Genomic DNA, 26476 nt, shown 5'->3' with positions numbered 1-26476 from the left:
AGTGACTGAATTGACTGTAACAGTTAACAAAGAGCAAGTCTAGCAAGTTGAGCTCGTCGAGCAAGTTGAGTTAACAAAGAGCAAGTTGAGCAAGTCGAGGAGACTAAACTGCTTGGAGTAACCCTGGATTGTAAACTGTCAATGGTCAAAACATATGATACAACAGTAGCTAAGATGGGGAGAAGTCTGCCCATAATAAAGCGCTGCTCTAACTTCTTAATAGCACTATCAACAAGGCAGGTCCTACAGTCGTGTGGTCAGGTGCCACAAAGAGGGACTCAGGAAAATTGGAATCGGCTCAGAACAGGGCACCACGGTTGGCCCTTGAATGTACACGGGGAACAAACATTAATAATATGCATGTAAATCTCTCTTGGATCAAAGTAGAGGAGAGATTGACAGCATCACCATCATCATCATTGTGTGTTACTGTTTTTATCATGGAGGGCTACTTTGGAAACAAGCATTTTAATTAATACTTTCAGGTGATATCCTCTGGGTCCACATTGTACATTTTGTTGAAAACAGTTGAAGTCGGAAGTTTACATAGACTTAGGTTGGAGTCATTAAAACTATTTTTTCAACCTCTCCACAAATTTCTTGTTAACAATCTATAGTTTTGGCAAGTCAGTTAGGACATCTACTTTGTGCATGACACAAGTAATTTTTCCAACAATTGTTTACAGACAGATTCTTTAACTTACAATTCAATGTATCACAATTGCAGTGGGTCAGAAGTTTACATACACTAAGTTGACTGTGCCTTTAAATAGTTTGGAAAATTCCAGAAAATTATATCATGGCTTTATAAGCTTCTGATAAATGATGTCAATTAGCCTGAGTCAATTGGAGGTGTATCTGTGGATGTATTTAAAGGCCTACCTTCAAACTCAGTGCCTCTTTGCTTGACATCATGGGAAAATCAAAAGAAATCAGCCAAGACCCAAGAAAAACAATTGTACACTTCCATAAGTCTGGTTCATCCTTGGGAGCAATTTCCAAACGCCTGAAGGTACCACGTTCATCTGAACAAACAATGGTATGCAAGTTTAAACACCATGGGACCACGCAGCCATCATACCGTTCAGGAAGGAGATGTGTTCTGTCTCAATGAGATGAAAGTATTTGGTGCGAAAAGTGAAAATCTATCCCAGAACAACAGCAAAGGACCTTGTGAAGACGCTGGAGGAAACACGTACAAAAGTTTCTATATCCACAGTAAAACGAGTCCTATATTGACATAACCTGAAAGGCCGCTCAGCAAGGAAGAAGCCACTGCTCGAAAACCGCCATAAAAAGCCAGACTACGGTTTGCAACTGCAGATGGGGACAAAAATGTTACTTTTTGGAGAAATGTCCTCTGGTCTGATGAAACAAAAATAGATCTGTTTGGCCATAATGACCATCGTTATGTTTAGAGGAAAAAGGGGGAAGCTTGCAAGCCGAAGAACACCATCCCAACCGTGAAGCATGGGGGTGGCAGCATCATGTTGTGGGGGTGCTTTGCTGCAGGAGAGACTGGTGCACTTCACAAAAGAGATGGCATCATGAGGGAGGATAATTATGTGGATATATTGAAGCAACGTCTCAAGACATCAGTCAGGAAGTTAAAGCTTGGTTGCAAATGGGTCTTCCAAATGGACAATGACCCCAAGCATACTTCCAAAGTTGTGGCAAAATGGCTTAAGGACAACAATGTTAAGGTATTGGAGTGGCCATCACAAAGCCCTGACCTCAATCCCATAGAGAATTTGTGGGCAGAACTGAAAAAGAGTGTGCGAGAAAGGAGGCCTACAAACCTGACTTGGTTACACCAGCTCTGTCAGGAGGAATGGGCCAAAATTCACCCAACTTATTGTGGGAAGCTTGTGGAAGGTTACCTGAAACGTTTGACCCAAGTTAAACAATTTAAAGGCAATGCTACCAAATACTAATTGAGTGTATGTAAACTTCTGACCCACTGGGAATGTGATGAAAGAAATAAAAGCTGAAATAAATAATTCTCTCTACTATTATTCTGACCTTTCACATTCTTCAAATAAAGTGGTGATCCTAACGGACCTAAGACAGGGATTTTTTACTATGATTAAATGTCAGGAATTGTGAAAACTGAGTTTAAATGTATTTGGCTAAGGTGTACGTAAATCTCCGACTTCAACTGTATGCCTGTTACCCAAAATAAATTAAAATCAATTCAATTTATGAGAGGTATTGACCTGTTGAAAACACAGAGTTGTCTGTTTAAACGACTAGCACACAGCTCAGACACCCATGCATACCCCACCAGACATGCCACTAGAGGTCTCTTCACAGTCACCAAGTCCAGAACAGACGATGGGAGGCACACAGTACTACATAGAGCTATGACTATATGGAACTCTATTCCACATCAGGTAACTGATGCCAGCAGTAAAATCAGATTTAAAAAACAGATAAAAATACACCATATGGAACAGGGTGGACTGTGAAGCAACACAAACATAGGCACAGACACATGCATACACAGACACACATGATAACATACGCACTATACACGCACGTACACATGGATTTTGGGTTGTAGATATGTGGTAGTGGAGTATGGGCCTGAGGGCACACACTTTGTGTTGTGAATTCTGTAATGAATATATTATGTTTTAAAAATTGTTTAACTGACTTAATTTTTCCGGACCCCAGGAAGAGTAGCCGCTGCCTTGGCAGGAACTAATGGGAATCCATAATAAATACAAATACACAGAATGGCAGCTTATGTTGGTTGTCAGTACCCAGTCAGTACCCAGCCAGTACCCAGTCAGTACCCAGCCAGTACCCAGTCAGTACCCAGCCAGTACCCAGTCAGTACCCAGTCAGTACCTAGCCAGTACCCAGTCAGTACTCAGCCAGTACCTAGCCAGTACCCAGTCAGTACCCAGTCAGTACCCAGTCAGTACCCAGCCAGTACCCAGCCAGTACCCAGCCAGTACCCAGCCAGTACCCAGTCAGTACCCAGCCAGTACCCAGTCAGTACCCAGGAAGTACCTAGCCAGTACCCAGTCAGTACCCAGGAAGTACCTAGCCAGTACCCAGTCAGTACCTAGTCAGTACCCAGCTTCTCCAAGTCCATATCCATGAGTGTGTCTGCTGAGGGATTTATGATTGTGAAGAAGGCCATTCTTACCAGTGAAGATGACTCACAAGACCCCTATTTTGGCCACTTACGCTATGAAAGAGACTTCTGGGACTGCCCTTTCAGCACTCAAGGACCTCTAGCTGAGCCCCCCCTTCACAAGGTAGATCAGCCTCACTGGGGAAAAGTCTCTGCTCTTTTGGGGGAGCTGTCCTGAAGGATGCCCTTGTCCCCGGGCCTCCCTCCCTTCTTCACCTGCCGGCTTAGTGTCTCATCACTTAGCTATGCACATAATCCCTGGTTAGTGCATGTGAGCCACTAGGCCTGGGCTCTGGCTCCCGGCCTCCCGTTCTCACATGCTTGCTGGGTGGCTCCATGGTGGCCATGGCAACTCTCATCTTCTCATGACACTTGGGCCTCAGTCATAGGTCTAAATTCTCTCTGGTCCCTGAGCGTTGTTTTCGGTCAGCTTTCTGTCTCTTTCTGTCAACCCCCCAACCCCCCCATCTATGTCCATTTGTATCTCTGACTCTTTATTTAACTATTCACCCCCGCAGTGTTCTCCTGTTCGCATGCTATGCTCAAAGCCTGCGAGAATGGTCAGCGTTAGTGAAGTTATAAGTGATAGTTCACTCCAAAATGTCAGTTTGTCAGTGGTTTACATCCCTCAAAATAGGTCTAATGTTGAGATGAGTCCATGCCGTGTGTGTATATGTCGTGATGCAATGCTAGTTGTAGCATTTGGAACGTGCATTTGGTAATCCATGCCGTGATTGGGAGTCCCATAGTGCGGCGCACAATTGGCTCAGCGTTGTCCAGGTTTGGCTGGGGTAGGCCGTCATTGTAAATAAGAATTTGTTTTTAACTGTCTTGCCTAGTTAAATAAATCAAATAAAAATGTGCCATCCCATCCATTTAAAATGTAACCGTTTTTTTTTTGCCCACACTGAACTTTTTTTTAGCATGAGGACAATGTTGGCCACAGTACAACATCAACTACTGGTTTACTTTAATGCAACTGGTCGTCAAATGAAAATCGGTCCATTTTTTAAAATTTTGAGTCGGAGGTGTAAAATGAGAGCATAAAACATACTGCAATCATTCATTGTGGCCCCTAAGTGCAGATCAGTTTACCCAACGGCTAGCCTTAACTATTAGGAGGGGGTGGACTAAAAACCATCAGCCCTTGAGCAGGGTAACCTACAGCTCTGTTTGGCCCCACACTAACAAGTGTCAGTGATACCAGCCTGTCCTCCCCCTATGTGAATGCCATGTGAGAGGCGGCCCCATCCCTGCCCTGCCGCCTGAACACAAGGCCCTCCATTGACTTCTAACCTGTCGAGGGACCTGAGGAGACAAAAGGGCCCGGGGCGGGGCCCGTCCCTCCAACAAGGCGGTGAACAAACGCTAACACGGCTGCAACTGTCCACCCCCTGAATCACTGAATTCATTAACCAACCGCAGAACCCATTCAGGCCCATATCCCACTGATAACAGAAGGGGACAGAGATGGCCATAAAGGATGGTGGCAGGAGCCTTGCTAAGGGGACAAGAGGGAGGAGAAGAGGCTTTGTGTCCGTCTGCTGGCCTACAGATCGTTGCAGGCCCGCTACCAGACATGGGCGTCTTTGTGTCATTGGTACAATGGGGCTAACCATAAGTGAGCAGCGGGCTAGCCTTGTGGCCCGACTATCAATCACTGTGATGGCCTTATGAGCGGGCCCATAGTTCCAAGTGAGGGTATCTTACTGTGACTTTTGATACTCTATCTTTGGAATAATGGGACCAATGTCGTCCAATACGTTGTCTCAAGTTTGCCCAAAAGCACCTTGAAGAACCTGGATGATCATCAAGACTCTTGGAAGAATGTTCTATGGACAGATGATTCAAAAGTATAACTTTTTGAACAACATGTGTCCTATTACGCCGGGTGAAAACCAAACACTGCATTCCACAGTAAGAAATTCACACCAACGGTCAAGCATGGTGGTGGTAGTGTGACGGTTTGGGATGCTTTGCTGCCTCAGGATCTGGACGACATTTCTAAATAGAAGGAACCATGAATTCTGGCATCGGTCAGTCATGTAACTATAGGCAGGACATTCCACAAGGCGTCCCAAGCCCCCAACTTTGTGAGAACAGTGAGAAATAAAGCCTGTGTTTGTGTGTGTTATTTAGGTCTATCTATCCATCTTCATCTGTTACTGTCTGGAAACAAAATAATACAGAAAAGACTTACACCAAACATCTAATTCCACATGTGAGGCAACACCAGCCAGAAACCACACTGCTCTAAAGCAAGAGATCCTCATTCCAAAACGACACTGTTGACCAAAAAGATGATCTACAAGTGGACACATCAATTCATGACTCCTCCACCTCCTCATCCCCATCACCATGAATATCCCTCAATGGCCTCTTCTTGCCCTGATCTCTGGGAGATTCCATTCCTTTCACTGGCACTGAGCAGCCAGGCACCCCTCTCTTCTCTTTCAGGGTCCCCCTCTAAACTCTAAATCCACCCATTCACTGTTATGGGCCCTGATCTCCACATGAAATGATACCCTCTTACACTCTCTGGGCTTTAAAGAGCCAGGCAGCGAGGCGGCTGGGAAAGCTCATAATTGATCAGTAAGTGTGATCAGTAACTTGTGACCGTGGTCAGCCCCCCATGAAGCCCACAGGAGTGTTTTAATATACAGATTTATTGGCAAATGGAATGGTTGAGTTAAGTTGTCAGAATGGAAGAAGGCATTTATGCAATCCTCTCTACAGAGCAAACACAAGAGAAAATATCAATATTATTGTAGACATTTTCAGCAAATCACACGTTCTTTGTGAGTTGTATCACAAAGGAAAGGAAGGAATTAAAAGTAAACAATCGTTACAATTCATTTTCTTTTTTTTGTGGTTCTGACTATCAGTAAGGCATTTAAAGGATAGTTTAGTGAAATTACATACTTAGATTTGTTTTCTTACCTTGAAAGTTGTATATGGACAAGGAGAGACTGCAATTCACATTGTGGTTTTCTTAAACTAGCCACTGCAAACAAAGGCTAATATTAGCATATTCAGACTAAAAATCAATGAACGTCAATCTCCCCCGTTTATTGATGCCCAAATCATCTTAAAATAATTTCAAACCAAGTCATTGAACAATAAATTCTATTTAACAGATGATTTGAGCATGACATTTAAAAAGGTAAGGAAACAAATATCGAACTATTTAATTTCACTGAACTATCCCTTTAATACTTCTGGTGAGACCTTTACAGAGATATATTCAAAGTAATTGTTGACAAATGTTTAGGTCAATATCAACAAGCTTGGATGTTCACTACCGTTCAGAAGTTTAGGGTCACTTAGAAATGTCCTTGTTTTTTAAATAAAATCACATTTTTGTCCATAAAAATAACATGAAATTGATATGAAATACAGTGTAGACATTGTTAAAATGCTGGCAGCTTCATTAAATAGTACCAGCAAAACACCAGTTTCAACATCAACAGTGAAGAGGCGACCCCGGGATGCTGGCCTTCTAGGCAGAATTGCAAAGAAAAATACATATCCCAGACTGGCCAATAAAAATAAAAGATTAAGATGGGCAAAACAACACAGACACCGGACAGAGGAACTCTGCCTTGAAGGCCAGCATCCCAGAGTCGCCTCTTCACTGTTGACGTTGAGACTGGTGTTTTGCGGGTATTTAATGAAGCTGACAGTTGAGGACTTGTGAGGCGTCTGTTTCTCAAACTAGTCTATCTAATGTACTTGTCCTCTTTTGCAGTTGTGCACCGGGGCCTCCCACTCCTCTTTCTATTCTGGTTAGAGACAGTTCGCGCTGTTCTGTGAAGGGAGTAGTACACAGCGTTGTACAAAATCTTCAGTTTATTGGCAATTTCTCGCATGGAATAGCCTTCAGTTATCAGAACAAGAAGACTAACGAGTTTCAGAAGAAAGTTCTTTGTTTCTGGACATTTTGAGCCTGTAATTGAACCCACAAATGCTGATGCTCCAGATACTCAACTAGTCTAAAGAAGGCCAGTTTTATTGCTTCTTTAACCTGCACAGCTGTTTTCAGCTGTGTTAACATAATTGCAAAATTATTTTCTAATGATCAATTAGCCTTTAAAATTATAAACTTGGATTAGCTAACAGAACGTGCCATTGGAACACAGGAGTGATGGTTGCTGATAATGGGCTTCTGTAAGCTTATGTAGATATTCTATAAAAAATAAAAGCTTTTTCCAGCTACAATAGTAATTTACAACATTTACAATGTCTACACTGTAATTCTGATCAATTTGATGTTATTTTAATGGACTTTTTTTGTGTGGTTTTCTTTCAAAAACAAGGACATTTCTAAGTGACCCCAAACCTTTAAACGGTAGTTTATACTAGACAATCCAGGCGATACATCAGTTGTAAACCATGTACTGTACAAATTGAAAAAACAGATATTAAAATTAGCTGTTAATCTCAGAGAATATAAAATACAATCAAAATGTGATATCTTTTCAAAATAATTCCCTTTAATAAAAGCAGCATTTAGGTCAGGTGCAATGGTTTATAAATGTTACAAAATGTTACATCACCTCATTCCCACCCGTCACCTCACTTGGATACTCTAGGTCCGCTATTCTACAGAGATCAATTGTTTCATATGAAGAGAAGGTACAGAATGTCACCTTTTGTTTGAGGGTATTCTCATACATATCCGTTTTATCGTTTAGAGATGAAAGCCCTTCATGTATTTAGTTCACCTATTTGAACGTTTCAAGTATTTGACACCTTTAAAATGGGAGGACTAGATACATAAAGTGCTTTCATTTCTAAATGGTAAAAGATATATTTGAAAATACCTGACAATAAAAGGTGCCATGCTGTACTGTCGCCTCATATGAAACATTTGATCTTAAATCCAAAATGCTAAAGTATAGAGCTGAATTAAAACGTTTTAGCTTCAGCGTCCAAATAAATACGTACAGGAGTGTACATGCACACACCCACCAGGTTTTTTTCTGGATCAAAATTAGGGTTAGGATCGTGGCTGTGACGGGGGCGTGGTGAATAGTGCGGTTGCCGACTGAACATTTTAGAGGCCCTCTTGGCCGCAGAAAAACATGTCCTGCAATTCTACACATTTGTCATGATGTGAGAGAAGAATAATTTTCAATATAAATTTTCAGCAAATCTACACATTTTTGCCATGGCTTATGCGTTGTTATGCTATCGGAGTGACTCAAACATAACAAAATCAATGGGGGCCCCATGCCATGACAAAAATACTGAATGCATAATTTTTCGTATTTTTGATTCTCCCTAACGGGCTAGATTTTATTTGGGGTGATTGTTAGTTCTCAAAGATCATCATATTTATATATATATATATATATATATATATATGGTTTAAGTCATTTAAGTTTACACTGAAAATGTTTCCCCATCCCAATAATTTTTATTAAGTCTTGCCCAAGACTTTTCTATGCAGAAAAAACCCTGCACACACACACAGGCATCAGATCAACTCAAGTGTTCAGGTTTTCACAAGAGTCACGGACACTCACATACTTCCACAGGAAGAATTACATTCATAAAGCGTAGCAAATTCTCAGAGAAACACAGCAATATATTATTGGTGCATTGGAATGTTATTCAATCTTGGCAAATACAGTAGTACCACTCACGCTTACAGCACACACACAGTGCTTTCAAAATGCATGAACTGGGTGTGTTGATTAAAAAAAATTAAAAAATCCCTCCATTTCCCTCAGTACGGTCCTGTTCACACATGTTCTCTTTAACTCTTGACATTTCGTTGGAGCAGCAATCAAGGCAGGTGAGAAAGTGTTAGTGGACGATTCCATAGTTCTTAGTCTTTGTGAAGCTGAAAAATCAACCAGTGGTGAGTGCAAGGCAAGCCCTGTATTGGAAAGACATAATCTCTGGGCCTCAACACCAAGGCTAAACTAATAGCAAAAAGAGGGTGATAAGTGCCCAGTATGGGGCAACCTGTCAGTAGTCACATTGCTGGGGTTTTATGTGTGGTTTGGGGGTTATGGGTAAGGACGGAGCAGTTAAGGTCTAGTTATGGTCAAGAAGTTGACAGGATCACAGTCTGATTGCAAGCTCATGATGTGATTTCACATGATTCTTTTTGTTTAGTCCTGGATATGGGGCTAGTTGTCCAGGCAATGGAAGGTTCTAGACTCGATATTGGTTATAAACCAGGTCAGTTGTCCAGGCAATGGAAGGTTCTAGACTCGATATTGGTTATAAACCAGGTCAGTTGTCCAGGCAATGGAAGGCTCTAGACTCGATATTGGTTATAAACCAGGTCAGTTGTCTATGCAATGGACGTTTCTAGACTCGATATTGGTTATAAACTAGGGATGGGATGATATCAGTATTGCAATACTTGTTATTATCTTGGATAGGAAAAACGAAGCAGATTTAACTTCTTTTGGAAAACAGCCCTTATGTTGGAGTCACATTTATTTATTTTCCTAGCTATAGATGGGTTAGCTGAAAATGTCACGAAAACGATGCACACACATCAAATGGGGCAGAAGTCTGCGTTGTTGTGATTCTGGATGGCTAGATAGATACCAACAATTACAAGAAACTGCCATGTGGGGAATCGCAAGTGACTCATTTCAGCTAGTTTCATCTTCTTGATACCATGTCTTGTTTTGAGGTGTTTTGACTGATTTCATGTCAATGCTAATATGGCTCAAATTCGCTAGCTAGCTAACAACTGTTACAATGTATTTGAGAGACAAGTGCTCATTGTGCAAATGGATTTTGGTTTTCAATAAACATTGGAGAATAAATATAGTTGACATGTTGTCAACAATCTAAGCCAACCCATCTGTTTTTCCTCATAGTTACGCACGCGTCCGTTTTGTTACTCAACAACCAACCTGCCTATTGCAAACAATATTTTACTTACAGCAGGTTTTTAAAATACCTAAGAGTTTGGTCTGCTTCATGTTTTCATTTTTGCCATGGAAAAAATATTGCTATACTGGTATCATCACAGCCCTACTTGTCCAGGCAAAGGAAGGTACTATACTTGATACTGGTTATAAACCTGGTCCGGGGAATGGAAGGTTCTAGACTAGGTACTGTATGCCTCCCCAGTTGCACAGTGGTCTAAGACACTGCGTCTCAGTGCTAGTGGCATCACTAGAGACCCTGGTTCGATCCCAGACTGTATCACAACTGGCCATGATCATGAGTACCATAGGGCGGCGCACAATTGGCCCAGCGTCGTCTGGGTTAGGGGAGGGTTTGGCCGGGGTAGGCCGTCATTGTAAATAAGAATTTGTTATTAACTGACATGCCTGGTTAAATATATTTTTTTGCAGCTATATGTGGGTGTGGCCATGTGTCACATGCTGACAGTGTGATGGGGGGTGCTGGTGGTGTAGGTGACGGTAGCAGGTTTGGGGGGCCAGTCGGGGTCCTCCTGCAGCTCCTGGGCGACTTGCATGTAGCGCACTCTGGGGGTCTTCCCCTTCCAACAGAACAGCCAGGAGAGGAACGCCGTGCACCAAAGCTCATTAGCAGACTAGAAATAGTACATACACAAATCAAACAAGAAAACAGCAGACCACAGTAGGGTGATTCCTCACCAAACTAGGACAAAACAAAAACAAAACAAAAAGACTTGGTTTGGGGGATTTTCACGAAATTTGGCGACATAGAAAGGTCTTTTGGAGGAAGGATTTGACACAGTGGGGTGTGAAATTACTGACACCCTTGATAAAGATGAGCAATAATGACTGTATGAAATAAATCATTCAAATACTGAGCTATATTGTATGTTCCAAAAAAATGGGGAAATTATACAATATCTCAGAGAAATATATTTTTTTTAAGAAGTAATATTTTCAAAAGGTCAAAATGATTAACACCCCTAAAGATTCTAATAAATAAAGTAGTCAAAAGTTTAGTATTTGGTCCCATATTCCTAGCATGCAATGACAACATCAAGCTTGTGACTCTACACTTGTGTAGGATGCATTTGCAGTTCGTTTTGATTGTGTTGCAGATTATTTTGTGCCCAATAGAAATGAATAGAAAATAATGTATTGTGTCATTTTGGAGTCAAAATGACAATACAAGAATATTGTTTCTAAACACTTCTACATTAATGTGGATGCTACCATGATTACATCTGAATCAAAGTTGTGAATTGTGAATAATGATCAGTGAGAAAGCTCGAGGGTCAAAGATCATACCCGCAAGACATGCTAACCTCCAGTTATTGGTAATTGTGAGAGATTTGAATTAATTATTTTATAGTCATTATTGTTCATCTTTATCAAGGGTGTCAATATTTTCAAACCCCACTGTCTATTTGACATTTGTATCTTAAAGCATGATTCCGAAATAATTAATTGAAGTTGTAATAATTATGGCATTACCCAGGCCTCCTTTAAGACTCCATAATGTTTCATCTGTATGAGCTACAAAGCAAAAAATGGGTGTCATTTGAAGCTTTACCACTTGCTATGTAATATGAGTAGTATTTTGTTTTTAATAACAATTAATGACATACATTCATGAATATTAAAAAATATCAACTTTAATATTTAATTAATATAAACTGGGTGGTTCGAGCTACATTTAGAGTTATGATCCAATTTGTTACATGCTGACCAGACCGGACACGTCGCGTGTGTCGCAAATTAAATTTAGAAATCCATGTTATTAAATTATTGCACCCACACTGCTCGCGCGCGCCAACGAGCGTCTGCGACACCAAGGGCTAAAATAGAACTCATTCCTATTTCTGACGCAGATCGCGCTGAAAGTCCTGCCTTTCCCATCTCCTCATTGGTTTATAGAAGCAGGTACCCACATGCCATCTCCTCATTGGTTATACCCACGTCGGTGACTGAAAGACGAACTGTTTTGCCGGTAGTTGTGGTAATACTATGAAAGTTTAGATGCGATCACCATATAAGTTAAACGATGAAAAAGCCTGGAAGGAGGAAAGATGACTAGAAACGATTCGGTTGGCCGTTTTTTTTGTCGGAGTAGAGGTCCTTGTGCATTTCAGGTAAAATAACAACTCAATGTTTATATCCCAGGACAAACTAGCTAACAGCAAGCTAGCTAAATAGGACGAATTAACGTTAGCTAGCATGTGCAAGCTAACTAGCTAAATTGCCATACATGTTTAATGATTTTCGACCTGTCCCCAAATTAATGTCATTGGTTCAGAGTTTGTTTTGAAATTTTAACCTGCTTGTCGTGATCGCGTTTGGTGTGGGGGGGCAAAATAAATGTGCGCACGATGCGCGCAGCCGGTTCGGGTTCCGTGTTAGCGTTACCTACAGAGTGAATGTGAAAATGGATTCTAAATGGTCGCCCTCTGCTGGTGATTTGCAGGATGTGCAATGATGCAAGTAAAAGGAGGGCTGTAATTGGTTAGATTGCCTACTATGCCAATTTCTCTGTATAAAATGGGCCATAATTTAGAGGAGTGGTATTCCTTATTTTGTGGCTAGCGGTGATTTTCCTATTTTCCAGTCATAATTACGTAACAATGATACAATTTCAATTCAATGTGATTAATGCAAGCCTGAATCACTTTATTGAATATATATTGTTCCCTGGACAGCAGATAGATGGCAGTATGCCGCAGCTGTTGAACAGAAAGGCCGAAATAGATCGTAACTGCTCAGCTACAGCGACCAACACATCAGTTTGCTACTAGCTAATTTTGCACTCTAGTAGACATGGATCGATTTATTGTAAAAAATAAAAAAAATATAAAGAAGAAACGTAAATCTATTGACAATGAACATGAGATGAAAGAGCTGGAGAACAACGTGACAGCTATGCATGAACAACCACCGGAGAGCCAGGAAAATCAGGAAGATGGCGGCAGGGAAATGCAGCTAGCTAACATGGCTAGTAACGTGGGTCCGGGGGCAGAGAGAAGGATACGGTTGATTCAAGAAGAAAACAGAAAGTTCCAAGAGAAATTGACCTTTTTTTGTACTGTATAATGGGACTAGCTCACTTTGTCTTATTTGTCAGACGGCAGTCAATTGTTTTAAACGAGCAAATTTAGAGCTACATTTCCAGTCACATCATGCCCACTTTGACAAAACATATCAGCCACAAAGCAACCTAAGAAACAACAAAATAGCACAGCTCAAAGGACAACAACAAATGATGGACAGATATGTTGCAGCGAAAACGACAGAGGCAACATGAGATGGCTTGGATACTAGCGGTATCTGCTCAAATCTGGCATCAGTATACTGCTCAAATCTGGCATCAGATATTTTCGCTCATCCAGGCTACCTGCCACCCCATGGGTACGTATATATTTGTGATGTGCTGTACATCAAATCAATTGCATGTGCTCTATTGCTCAGAATTTGCTCTCAATTGATATTATTGGAAGAAAAAGTACAACCATTTAAAGATCTGTGCGGCCCTCTGAATGATTGTCTCAACCCAAAGTGGCCCACTTACAAAACATATTGATTAACACTGACTTAAGAGTATATTATGTTCAACAATATATTGAACAATTAGTCAAATATTTTCAATATTGATGTTTATATTTTTTTTATAGGCTGACCAATGTAAAATTGTTATGGAAATGAAAATACTACTCATATCACAAATCCAGAGGTAAAGCTTCATACAACACTTTTTGGCTTTGTAGCACCACATTATTACTCAATTACGCTTTCAGATACAAAAGGTCAAATATATGTCAACAATCCTTCCTCCGAAAGGAACCTTCTATGGATTATATTTAGTAAAAATCCACCAAATCATGGTCTTTTCCCCCCTAGTTTTGTGAGCAATCACCCAGTATCAGCATAGACCACAGTTGCCTTTAGTGGAGTACAATTCTACACATGTTGCTAATCTCATGTTATTTGACACATTTTGCAATGAGGCTAAGAGAACATTTTGTTGCTTCAAAGCTAATTTCCAGCAATTCTACACATATTGACATGGGGCAGAGACAAAAATGTGCCGTTTTATAGTTAATAGCATGCTATTCTACACATTTTGCAATGAGGCTGAGAGAATTTAGATTTTTTTTAAAGCAAATGTCCTGTAATTCTCAACATTTTTGCTATGGCTTATGACCTGTTCATATGCTTTCTGGGGAGGGGAATTGGAGACCTCCAGGGTTCTGGGGAGGGGGGGTGGATTGGAGACCTCCAGAGTTCTGGGGTGGGGATTGGAGACCTCCAGGGTTCTGGGGTGGGGATTGGAGATCTCCAGGGTCCTGCGGGGGGGGATTGGAGACCTCCAGGGTTCTGCGGGGGGGGATTGGAGACCTCCAGGGTTCTGCGGGGGGGATTGGAGACCTCCAGGGTTCTGGGGGGGCAACCTGGCAGTGGTGTGTGGTATGCCAGTGGTTGCTTTTCAAATGCTACAGAAAGTATTTTTATTCCTAGTAATAATGCATGATACAGAGCATTCGGTAAGTTCAGACCCTGACTTTTTCCACATTTTGTTACGATACAGCCTTATTTTAAAATGGATTAAATAGTTTTTTCCCCTCATCAATCTAAACACAATACCCCATAATGACAAAGCAAAAACAGATTTTTAGAAGATTTATTAAAAAAAAATTTTTTAACTGAAATATCACATTTACATAAGTATTCAGACCCTTTACTCAGTACTTTGTTGAAGCACCTTTGGCAGCAATTACAGCCTTGAGTGTTCTTGTGTATGACGCTATAAGCTTGTCACACTTGTATTTGGGGAGTTTCTCCCATTCTCTGCAGATCCTCTCAAGCTGGGGCGGTAGGTAGCCTAGTGGTTAGAGCGTTGGGCCAGTAACTGAAAGGTTGCTAGATCGAATTCCCAAGCTGCCCCTGAACAAGGAAGTCAACCCACTGTTCATAGGCCTTCATTGTAAATAAGAATAAGAAATAAGATTTTGTTCTTAACTGACTTGCCTAGTTAAATAAATCAAAAGCTCTGTCAGGTTGGATGGGGAGTGTTGCTGCACAGCTATTTTCAGGTCTCTTCAGAGATGTTCAATCGGGTTCAAGTCCAGGCTCTAGTTGGGCCACTCAAGGACATTCAGAGACTTGTCCCGAAGCCACTCCTGCATTGCCTTGGCTGTGTGTTTAGGATTATTGTCCTGTTGACCCAGTCTCCAGACCAAAGAGTTCAATCTTGGTTTCATCAGACCAGAGAATCTTGTTTCTCATGGTCTGAGAGTTTTTAGGTGCCTTTTGGCAAACTCCTAAGTGGGCTGTCATGTGACTTTTACTGAGGAGTGGCTTCCATCTGGCCACTCTACCATAAAGGCCTAATTGGTGGAGTGCGGCAGAGATGGTTGACTTTCTGGAAGGTTCTCCCATCTCCACGGAGAAACTATAGAGCTCAGTCAGAGTGACCATCGGGTTCTTGGTTATCTCCCTGACCAAGGCCCTTTTCCCCCGATTGCTCAGTTTGGCCAAGCAGCCAGCTCTAGGAAGAGTCTTGGTGGTTCCAAACTTCTTCCATTGAAGAATGCTGGAGGCCAATGTGTTCTTGGAGACCTTAAATGCTGCAGAAATGTTTTGCTACCCATCTCCAGATCTGTGCCTCGACACAATCCTGTCTCGGAGCTATACAGACAATTCCTTCAACCTCACTGCTTGGTTTTTGCTCTGACAGGCACTGTCAACTGTTGGACCTTATATAGACAGGTGTGTGCCTTTCCAAATCATGTCCAATCAAATGAATTTACCACAGGTAAACATCAAGGGTGATCAATGGAAACAGGATGCACCGGAGCTCAATTTCAAGTCTCACAGCAAAGGGTCTGAATAATTATGTAAATAAGGTATTTCTGTTTAGTTTTTTTTTTATAAAGTAGCAAACATTTTTAAAAGCCTGTTTTCGCAAGCCTGTTTTCACTTTGTCATTTTATGGGGCTATTATGTGTAAATTGATGAGGAAAATGTTTTATTTAATCCATTTTAGAATAATGCTGTAACGTAACAAAATGTGGAAAAGGGAGGGACAACTACTATGGGTCATAGTGGGGGGACAACTACTATGGGTCATAGTGGGGGGACGGACAACTACTCGATCTACAAAGTGAAAGAGAACAAGATAAAGGGGCAAAGCCTAAACATTCCCAACCTGAGGTGTGAGAGTAGTGGAGGTGACGGCCATGCCATCGCTGCCCCCCTGCTTGTCTCGACTGAACACCAGCTTCCATAAGATGATGTCAAGGACCAAAGTCTAAGGAAGATTTCATTGGGCAGGAGTGAAAACAAAATGGCTGCTGATCGTCCATAATTAGGGGGTGATGATCAGGTTATGAGCAAAGACAAGGATGTCACTCAGAACAACAGTCAAAAATAAAAGCACACATTAATTAAGAAATATTGATTCAATGTGGTTGTTATATTTGATTATTGAGGGATTGTATCAATTGATTGGATTGGTGTAATTTAATAATCACAAATGTCTACATGCAAGATTCTCAACAAGCTGAATCCTGTAGAGACAGATTGTAGGGTGAATACACATGAAGTTCCCTATAGCATACTGTACCTCCAATAGGAAAGACACAGCAGCGTTCACTAGGACAATGATGACCACTGTTATGCGCCATTCATGGGGAACACACACAATCTACGGGGAAAGAGCGCAATGGGATGGGGTTAGCTAGTCTCAAGACAAAAGCGTCACAAGGCAAAGCATACACTACACCACATCATGCCAGGCAACGGCAGCCATTTTGGGTCGGCCATTTTGTCTCACTCACCTCCAGGAAATTGTCGATGGCAGGAACAGGATACAGCATGATCATGAAGAGGAATATGTACAGAGCCATACAGGATAGCATGAACGGCCCTATTGACATTGGTTCAAACAAAATGAGGTCACCAGTAACTAGGCCATTTTGCTGCTCATATGGACATATTGCTGCTCATATGGACTAATATAATTAGTGTCGGGGTCAATTACATTTAAATTCCAGTCAATTCTGGAAGTACACTGAAATTCCAATTCTCTTCAATGCTTTTCAATGAGGAACATTTGGAAATTAAAATTGAATTTGGTTAACTTTCTGAATTGACTGAAATTAAAGCCCAGATTGACAAATCAATACACTAAACCATAGCTTTATAGTAAATGTTAGCTCTATGTCAAACAATAACATTAGCATCTGAAATCTGCTGTTACTGTGGATTCAAACACAGTTCACAATACACAAGTGGAGCTTACAGTTTTTATAGCTTGGCTGTCTGAAAGGTTTTCCCTTGGAGAAGATGATGGCCACTGCCAGGTACTGGAAGGAGGAGACGTAGAAGAGTGTAGTGTTCTCATAGTTCCTGATGTTCTTGTGGTCGACATGTGACGTTATGTTGGGACCATGGGTGAGATTGGCACTGGAAACATTACAAGCACTGTTGAAGAGAAACTTGGGTTAGCATGAAGATAACTTTCTTGGACATAATTACATGGGCCAGCTATTGTACCTCAGATTGTTTCCAGGATATGCTAAGACCGCAACTGTCATCCAGAGCAAAAGTCTAAGGGTCTATTGACCTTTAGATGGACTTCCTAGATGGACTGGTGGAGTACCCCTTATCAATCCCTTAGACCCCCACATAACTTTCTTGGTCCAACAACCCAATCCAGAAGTCCCCATCTGAGGTTGTGTCTTACAATTCTTTTTTGGACCTTCCATATAAAGTAAGTGTCTCAGATCATTTTGTTGGACCATCAGATAATATTTTGGATCATATATATGGTCCAGATGACCTTTTGGACCATCAGATAACTTTTGGGGTCATAAATAGCCAAATAGGTGTCCCAGATTCCTTCCCCCACAGCACAGGTAGTGCAGTACTCACTCTGAGAGGGGCGTCCATTTCTCGTACCAGTTCTGGCCCCGGACCCAGAGGAAGGCCAGGATCTGGAAGGCCAGACAGGTGAGGATCTGGGTCAGCACGGAGAACAGCAGAGGGCCTGAGATTAGACTGGACGGGGGGCGCTGCGCCACCAGAACCTTCCACGCCGGGTTCAGACTCACTTACAATAAATAATGAACAATAGGAAATCAATAAATGGCAGTACATTTTTAATCAATTTTAGTCATTAATTTCAGTGATACAGCAATTAGGATGTGAATATTTGAGTCCCCATAAAGAAACTATCAATGTCTGCTTGGATACTCAACTCAAGTAATGCTGGTTAAAACATTCTGGAGACACGTTTCTATTACTCACTTGTGAAGGCAATGATCAGAATGATAGCAACGTCAATGAAGAGGAACTGGAAGTCTCCCAGGTTGCTGAGGATCTAGAACATGGAGACACAACCCCTTAAAACTGATCTCAAACCAGTCATTACCGTATTCATCAGTTGATCATAGCAGCTACACTTATATCAAACTAGCCGTTATCATGTTTGTCAGTTGAGCTTAGTAGCTAAACTGATCTGGGACCAGTACTCACAGAGTAGAGGAGCGTGACACTGAGGTACTGGATGATGCTGTACAGGGCCATGAACTTGAACACACAGAAGGAGGTGATGAGAGCAGCTCTCCCCTCTCTGTGGAGAAACAACAGGCCATCATTCAGACTGGCAACTCTGAGACTACTTTGATATAGCACTTCAAATACTTCAACAGATACATTTTATTCCACAGACAGATATTTGACAGGTACTTGTGCCAAGTAATTTATAACAACTGTATAAGGACTGTCAAATAAAGAGACATTTGACATCGTTGATGAAAAGGGATGCTATTTCCTCTATAGGTTTATTCCAAGATTCCTGCCTTCCAGGAAGTTGTCTCTGGCCACTGTGCTTCTGCCTTTGCGTTGCTTGCTCTTTGGGGTTTTAGGCTTGGGTTACTGTAAAGCAATGTGACAACTGATGATGTAAAAAGGGCTTTATAAAAAACATCTGATTGATGCTACAGTACCTAATGAGGTTGGGCACACAGGAGATGTTGGCGGTGGAGGAGGTGAAGGGGGAGGCGACCGAGGCCTCCAGCTCTGACAGAGAGATCCCACTGTGAGCTCTCTTTAGGGCCTGGAGATAGCAGAGGGAGGAGGGGAGGTCACTCGATGTGCTCTAAATAATTGCTTGGAACATTGGTTGTGGGTTTAATTCCCATGGAGGCCAGGTGAAAGGTAATAGCCTGTCTGCTAAAATACATTTTATAGCAGAGTTAAAAGAGGGCGGCATTACAGGAAAGAGACGTCTGTTCCTAATAGTGGCGTCAGGAGAATACTGCCCACTTATGGAATCTACTGCTTGAACTGTGTACAGTTTGAAAACAGCTGATCCTATGGTCTGAACAGTGGCCCTGATCATAGCAACACTAATCTGCCCCATTCAAGCATTTTTTTTTTATACAGCAAATCAAATCAATATATGCCATTTAGCAGCTGCTCCTATGCAAAACAACTTACAATCATGTGTGCATGCATTTTACATAAGGATGGTCCCGGGAATCAAACCCACTATCCTGGTGTTGCAAGCGCCATGCTCTATCAACTGAGCTACAAAGGACCACATTGATTGTAGTAAAACATGCTTTTAAATTATGAGATGAAAAACACTGAGTACATCTCTTCAGAACTGTAGTACACATAAAAATGACAACCCCATACTTACGCCACAGTCATTGGCACCATCACCACACATCCCTACAGTATAGCTGCAAAGGGCAAAAAAATAAGAGGCAATTAAAGCCAAGTGGTCAACATATTATTTCGCTGGATGACAGAAATGTAGCATAATGTAGTTTCCCAGTAAGCACAAGACGTGATTCCAAAAGGACGTATTTTCATCCAAAAATAACTATTTTGAACGCCTTGTGCTTGTAGGGGATAGTGAGTGCTGAAGAGGAGACTCACTCCACACTCTGTAGGACCTCTACCAGCTGAGTCTTCTGGTCAGGAGCCATGCGGGCGAATATTGTGGCATGCAGTGCCAGCTACAGCACCACCCAGTGGACAGACAGAGCATAACACTAGCATCAAATAACATGGTATTAGTGTGACTAAAGCTGCGTTTACACATGCAGCCCAATTCTGATCTTTTGCCCAATTAATGACAAAAGAGTTGATATGATTGGTCAAAAGACCAATGAGTGGAAAAATATCTGAATTCGGCTGCCTGTGTAAACAGAGCCATGATGTCCATCATTTTTTTTATTTAACCAGGTAGGCTAGTTGAGAACAAGTTCTCATTTGCAACTGCGACCTGGCCAAGATAAAGCATAGCAATTCGACACATACAACAACACAGAGTTACAGATGGAATAAACAAAACATACAGTCAATAATACAGTAGAACAAACAAAACAAAAAGTCTATTTACAGTGAGTGCAAATGAGGTAAGTTAAAACCTGTTGAAACTAGGGGGCACTATTTTTATTTTTGGAAAAATAACGTTCCCAAAGTAAACTGCCTATTTCTCAGGACCAGATGATAGAATATGCATATAATTGACAGCTTAGGATAGAACACTCTAAAGTTTCCAAAACGGTAAAAATATTGTCTGTGAATATAACAGAACTGATATTGCAGGCGAAATCCTGAGAAAAATCCAATCAGGAAGTGACCCTTATTTTGAAACCCCTGTCTTTCTATGCATCCCTATTGCACATTGAAAGGGATATCAACCAGATTCCTTTTTCTACGTCTTCCCTAAGGTGTCTACAGCCTTTAGACGTAGTTTCACGCCTTTATGTTGAAGAATGAGCGTAAACGAACACATTGCGTAAATGGCCAGCTGATGGCTCTGAGTGATTCTTACGTAAAAGAGAGAGGTAGCCATTTTTCCTCCCGGTCCTACTGAAAAGCCAACTGTCCCGGCTGATATATTATCGAATAGATATTTGAAAAACACCTTGAGGATTGATTATAAAAAATGTTTGCCATGTTTCTGTCGATATTAAGGTTATAATTTGGATTTTTTTCCGCCGTTGTCGTGACCACTATTTCCGGTGGATTTCTGAACATAACGTGACAAACAAACGGCGGTATTTTGGGTATAAAAATAATCTTTATGGAACAAAAGGAACATTTGCTGTCTAACTGGGAGTCTCGTCAGTGAAAACATCTGAAGATCATCAAAGGTAAACGGTTAATTTGATTGCTTTTCAGATTTTTGTGACCAAGCTTCCTGCTGCTAGCTGGACATAATGCTATGCTAGGCTATTGATAAACCTACAAACGCTTGTCTTGCTATCGCTGTAAAGCATCATTTCAAAATCTGAGACGACAGGGTGATTAACAAAAGTCTAAGCTGTGTTTGGCTATATTTCACTTGTGATTTCATGAATATGAATATTTTCTAGTAAGATTATTTGACCGTTGTGCTATGCTAATTAGTGTAGTTGCTGACAATTCTCCCGGACCCGGATGGGTAGTTCCAAGAGGTTTTAAGGCAATAAATAGGCAATGGTGGCAAAGTAATTACAATATAGCAATTAAACACTGGAATGGTAGATGTGCAGAAGATGAATGTGCAAGTAGAGATACTGGGGTGCAAAAGGAGCAAGATAAATAAATAAATAAATACAGTATGGGGATGAGGTAGGTAGATCGATAGGCTGTTTACAGATGGGTTATGTACAGGTGCAGTAATCTGTGAGCTGCTCTGACAGCTGGTGCTTAAAGCTAGTGAGGGAAATGTGAGTCTCCATTTTTGCAGTTTGGTCCAGTCATTGGCAGCAGAGAACTGGAAGGAAAGGCGGCCAAAGGAGGAATTGGCTTTGTGGGTGACCAGTTAGATATACCTGATGGAGCGCTTGCTACGAGTGGGTGCTGCTATGGTGACCAGTGAGCTGAGATAAGGCGGGGCTTTACCCAGCAGAGACTTGTAGATAACCTGTAGCCAGTGGGTTAGGCGACGAGTATGAAACGAGGGCCAATCAACGAGAGCGTACAGGTCGCAATGGTGGGTAGTGTATGGGGCTTTGGTGACAAAGTTTGTGGAGTAGAGTGTTGGAGACTATTTTGTAAATGACATCACTGAAGTCGAGGATCGGTAGGATGGTCAGTTTTACGAGGGTATGTTTGGCAGCATGAGTGAAGGATGCTTTGTTGCGATATAGGAAGCCGATTCTAGATTTAATTTTGGATTGGAGATGCTTAATGTGAGTCTGGAAGGAGAGTTTACAGTCTAACCAGACACCCAGGTATTTGTAGTTGTCCACGTATTCTAAGTCAGAGCCGTCCAGAGTAGTGATGGACGGGCGAGCAGGTGCGGGCAGGGAACGATTGAATAGCATGCATTTGGGTTTTAATAAGGGTTTACCATCTAGGTATTACAAACCCAGCTCAGTTAAGGGAGGCACTGAACACTAGAATGTAGCAATTTAGTACGTCTGTCATCGTACAGTCATTTCATTTCTATTGTCCAAACAGAGTGATGGAGTTTGGCACTGACCTTTTGGACTAGGTCAGGGAAGTGTTCGGTGATGACAGCAAAGGACCTGCCACTCATGGCAAAGTGGTATCCCTGCTCCTGCTGCTTGTGCTGCTCACCATAAGCCACATGGCCCAAATCCTCAAGGCTGATTTCCACTGACTGGGGAACAATAGAGAAAAGGGCGACATGAACGGCCATGATGGATCATCAGTTGCAACAACATCAATGAGGAAAGAAACTGTGTCCTTAGGCTACAGGACATGTAATATACTGAATATACACATACTACATTATTCATCCAGGGAGTACTTTTTAAGCAAGTCTCACTTTGTTTCCAAGTGAGACTTGTTTAATAGACTCATATCCTGTCTTTATAGAATAGTTTAATATCAATCCACGTCTTTTAATTACATTTTTCCCCTCACCTCAACACGGTTGTCTTTGCTGGTGGCGTGGTTCTCTGTGTAGTGCCAATTGATCGTAGCAGGCTGGATGTCTTTGGGAGGTGTGGCGTCTGCTACGATGACCCTCTCATGAGGGGTTATCATCCCACAGTCTCTGGCTACTGATATAGCGGTTAGCATATTATCGCCTACAGTCAGACAGAGAGAGATGACAACAAGATGCAAAACAAGTTAAATGACTAACATGTAAGACGCTCAACATTTTCATTGTTATCAGTGTAGGGGTGGCAGCTAGTCGTAGTTAGCTTAGTCATTCCAAATGACATAACAGCAGTTTATATGGCTTTGCAGTACTGATGGTTGCTTCAGTGTAAAGTGCTGGTGGGACTATGGTATTGAATATTGGTAAGATTGGTACATGCTACAGTACAAAACAGCACAAGCAAACCTAAACAATCTCCCAGAATACTGACAACATTTTGTATTGTAGATGAAGACTGTATATGATTGGCTTATTCACCTGTAACCATCACAGTGCGGATGTTTGCACGTCGCAGGTCTTTTAAAACCCCAGAAGTCTCTTCCTTTAGCTTGTTTTGCATGACTATGAGCCCAAGGAACTCCATATTGGTCTCTATGAGATCTCTGACAGGTATAGAAAACAGATCAATCAATTAAAGAATAAGAATTTATCCCACATAATCCAGCAAATATTTAAAAAAAGTTACACTATTTGTGAAAGGGGGAAGTTCACAAATTCACACATTCAAATGTCTTGAATCTTCTAACAAGAAATAAGTCAGTTCTCACTCCTGTGATTCTATTCAACACATTGCATTAAGCACATTGTACTACCTGTTGAGGTTCTGGACCTTGTGCCAGGAGAGTTTGGCCTCCAGCTGGCGATGGGCCAAAGCTATGACTCTGAACCCCTGCCTGGTGTAAAACTCCAAGGTCTCTGTGAAGCTCTCTGGTACTAGAGTAAGAGAAAATAATAATTAATTGGGTTATAGTCTATTAACCTGCAAGCATGTTCATGTAAATGCGTAAGCCTGTCTTGACAGTGTACATACAGGCGGGGTACTGGAATAGAAGTACATGTTCTGGCAAACTGCTGCCTGGAAAGACTGAATAAAGGTCTAACTAACTTGTGTCCTCTGCGCAGAGGCTGGCCACAACCTCTGGCGCCCCCTTGAGGTAGGCGTCCATGCGCTTCTCCCCCAGCTTCCGGACCACCACACTCATCCTCTGTAGAGCCGAAGAGAAAGGAAACTGGCGGACGATCCCAATCTCATAGGACAACTGAGAGACCGACAGCACAAGATCAAACAAAATCCCTTCAACCATTCAACTTTTCCCATTCATAAACAAATCCATTCACATACAAATCAATATTCAGGAAAGAAAAGAAAGATGCATTTGAAAAAGCCCTCAGTGCTTACCGTCAGCTCAGACAGCTCCTAAAAACACAAAGGAGAAAAGAAGGTTTAAAGAACATAGTTAAGGTATATCTACCAGATATTGAGATGTAGCAAGGTAGGAGAGAGCATACTATGGATACTGTACCATGTTCTGTGCTAGATTGACTTCCTGGTTGACCTCTGGGAGCACCTGTTTGGGTGGCCGCACCACGGTGGGCATTATGGGATTGTGGAGGGCTGTTTCTTCCTCTGTTGGCTCCTCTAGAATCTGAACATGACAAACATTGGTGTTAAACAACATTAGTGACCCATTTGAAACCTGGCAGCCCCTTCTGACAGGCTAAACATGATTTAGACAGGTAACCCGGGGTCCAGTCTGCCATCTTGCCAAGGCAACGATGTAATATTGCTGAATGTAGAAACAGTCTGGCACCAGTGGTAGGGATTTTGTGCTTATGTTAGCATGTCGGGGTGGCAGATAGCTGAGTGGTTAGACCGTTGGATTAGTAACCGGAAGGTTGCAAGATCGAATCCCTGAGCTGACAAGGTCAAAATCTGTCGTTCTGCCCCTGAACAAGGCAGTTAACCCACTGTTCCTAGGCTGTCAATGAAAGTAAGAATTTGTTCTTAACTGACTTAAATAAAGGTCAAATATATATGTTTTTTTTAAAATGTAGCATCTTCCAGCTATTCTGTTACCATAGCTCTGTTACCATAGCTCTGTTACCATAGCTCTGTTACCATAGCTCTAACAGAAAGAATCCCACTGCTGCCACTATCTGTCAAAATGTTTTGTGTTGTTGTCATGACATACAAAGATATGAAGAATGTGTCAGAGCATGTTTCAGTCAGCAACAGTACATATACAAGTTGGAACATTTCCTGTGTAATACCAGTATGTGTAACACATTACTACAGTATTATTACAGAAATGCAGTTAGCGTGTAGCATTGTTAGCATAACTACACTGAACAAGTGTACGAGAGATTATCATTCCAATGTTGTCTTGGAGCCTCTTTCTCCACAACTCTTCATTGGAATCCCCATTGACTTGGCTATCTGCAAACTACACTGAATAACAATATAAAACACAACATGCAACAATTTCAACAATTTTACTGAGTTACAGTTCATATAAAGAAATCGGTTAATTGAAATAAATTCATTAGGGCTTAATCTATGGATTTCACATGACTGGGAATTCAGATATGCATCTGTGGGTCACAGATACTTTTAAAAAAAAAGGTAGGGGCGTGGATCAGAAAACCAGTCAGTATCTGGTGTGACCACCATTTGCCTAATGCAGCGTGACACATCTCCTTCACATAGAGCTGATCAGGCTGTTGATTGTGGCCTGTGGAATGTTGTCCCACTCCTCTTCAATGGCTGTGCAAAGTTGCTGGATATTGGTGGGAACTGGAACACGCTGTCGTACACGTCGATCCAGAGCATCCCAAACACGCTCAATGGGTGACATGTCTGGTGAGTATGCACACCATGGGAGAACTGGGATATTTTCACTTCCAGGAATTGTGTACAGATCCTTGCGACATGGGGCTGTGCATTATCATGCTGAAACATGAGGTGATGGTGGCGGATGAATGGCGTGACAATGGGCCTCGGGATCTCGTCACAGTATCTCTGTGCATTCAAATTGCCATCAATAAAATACCATAACCCCACCGCCACCATGGGGCGCTCTGTTCACAACGTTGACATCAGAAAACTGCTCGCCCACACGATGCCATACACGCTGTCTGCCATCTACCCAGTACAGTTAAAACCAGGATTCATCCATGAAATGCACACTTCTCCAGAGTGTCAGTGGCCATCGAGAAGGTGAGCATTTGCCCACTGAAGTTGGTTACGATGCAGTCAGATCAAGACCCTGTTGAGGACGACGAGCACACAGATAAGCTTCCCTGAGACAGTTTCTGACAGTTTGTGCAGAAATCCTTCGATTGTCCAAACCCACAGTTTCATCACCTGTCCGGGTGGCTGGTCTCAGACTATGTTACAGGTAAAGAAGCCTGGTGTGGAGGTCCTGGGCTGGCGTGGTTAAACGTGGTCTGGGGTTGAGAGGGCGGTTGGACATACTGCCAAATTCTCTAAAACGACATTGGAGGCGGCTTATGGTAGAG

The 26476-nt window shown here is 41.8% G+C and overlaps 1 protein-coding gene across 2 annotated transcripts in view; it reads right to left on the bottom strand.

Moving 5' to 3' along the window:
* Window positions 1-7616: 7616 nt before the first annotated feature.
* Window positions 7617-26476, bottom strand: part of LOC112227124 (polyamine-transporting ATPase 13A3) — a 45001-nt gene continuing 26141 nt past the window's right edge. The window contains exons 16-33 of one of the 2 annotated variants that reach the window (XM_042307832.1): window positions 24481-24603; window positions 24357-24374; window positions 24063-24216; window positions 23770-23890; window positions 23435-23559; window positions 22936-23102; window positions 22529-22669; window positions 19987-20066; window positions 19745-19787; window positions 19047-19156; window positions 18574-18670; window positions 18346-18418; window positions 17971-18148; window positions 17339-17520; window positions 16875-16963; window positions 16661-16741; window positions 16244-16345; window positions 7617-10679 (exon numbers count right to left, since the gene is read on the bottom strand). In XM_042307832.1, the coding sequence (XP_042163766.1) occupies window positions 10500-10679; window positions 16244-16345; window positions 16661-16741; window positions 16875-16963; window positions 17339-17520; window positions 17971-18148; window positions 18346-18418; window positions 18574-18670; window positions 19047-19156; window positions 19745-19787; window positions 19987-20066; window positions 22529-22669; window positions 22936-23102; window positions 23435-23559; window positions 23770-23890; window positions 24063-24216; window positions 24357-24374; window positions 24481-24603 (2064 nt within the window). In that variant the 3' untranslated portion in view covers window positions 7617-10499. The remainder of the gene's footprint in view (window positions 10680-16243; window positions 16346-16660; window positions 16742-16874; window positions 16964-17338; window positions 17521-17970; window positions 18149-18345; window positions 18419-18573; window positions 18671-19046; window positions 19157-19744; window positions 19788-19986; window positions 20067-22528; window positions 22670-22935; window positions 23103-23434; window positions 23560-23769; window positions 23891-24062; window positions 24217-24356; window positions 24375-24480; window positions 24604-26476) is intronic. The other variant, XM_042307833.1, reaches the window with a different exon arrangement.

The sequence above is a fragment of the Oncorhynchus tshawytscha genome, linkage group LG28 (genome assembly GCF_018296145.1).
Source record: "Oncorhynchus tshawytscha isolate Ot180627B linkage group LG28, Otsh_v2.0, whole genome shotgun sequence".
Taxonomy (NCBI): Eukaryota; Metazoa; Chordata; class Actinopteri; order Salmoniformes; family Salmonidae; genus Oncorhynchus; species Oncorhynchus tshawytscha.
Note: the sequence above shows the minus strand (reverse complement) of the source record. Positions and strands in the feature narration are given on the sequence as shown.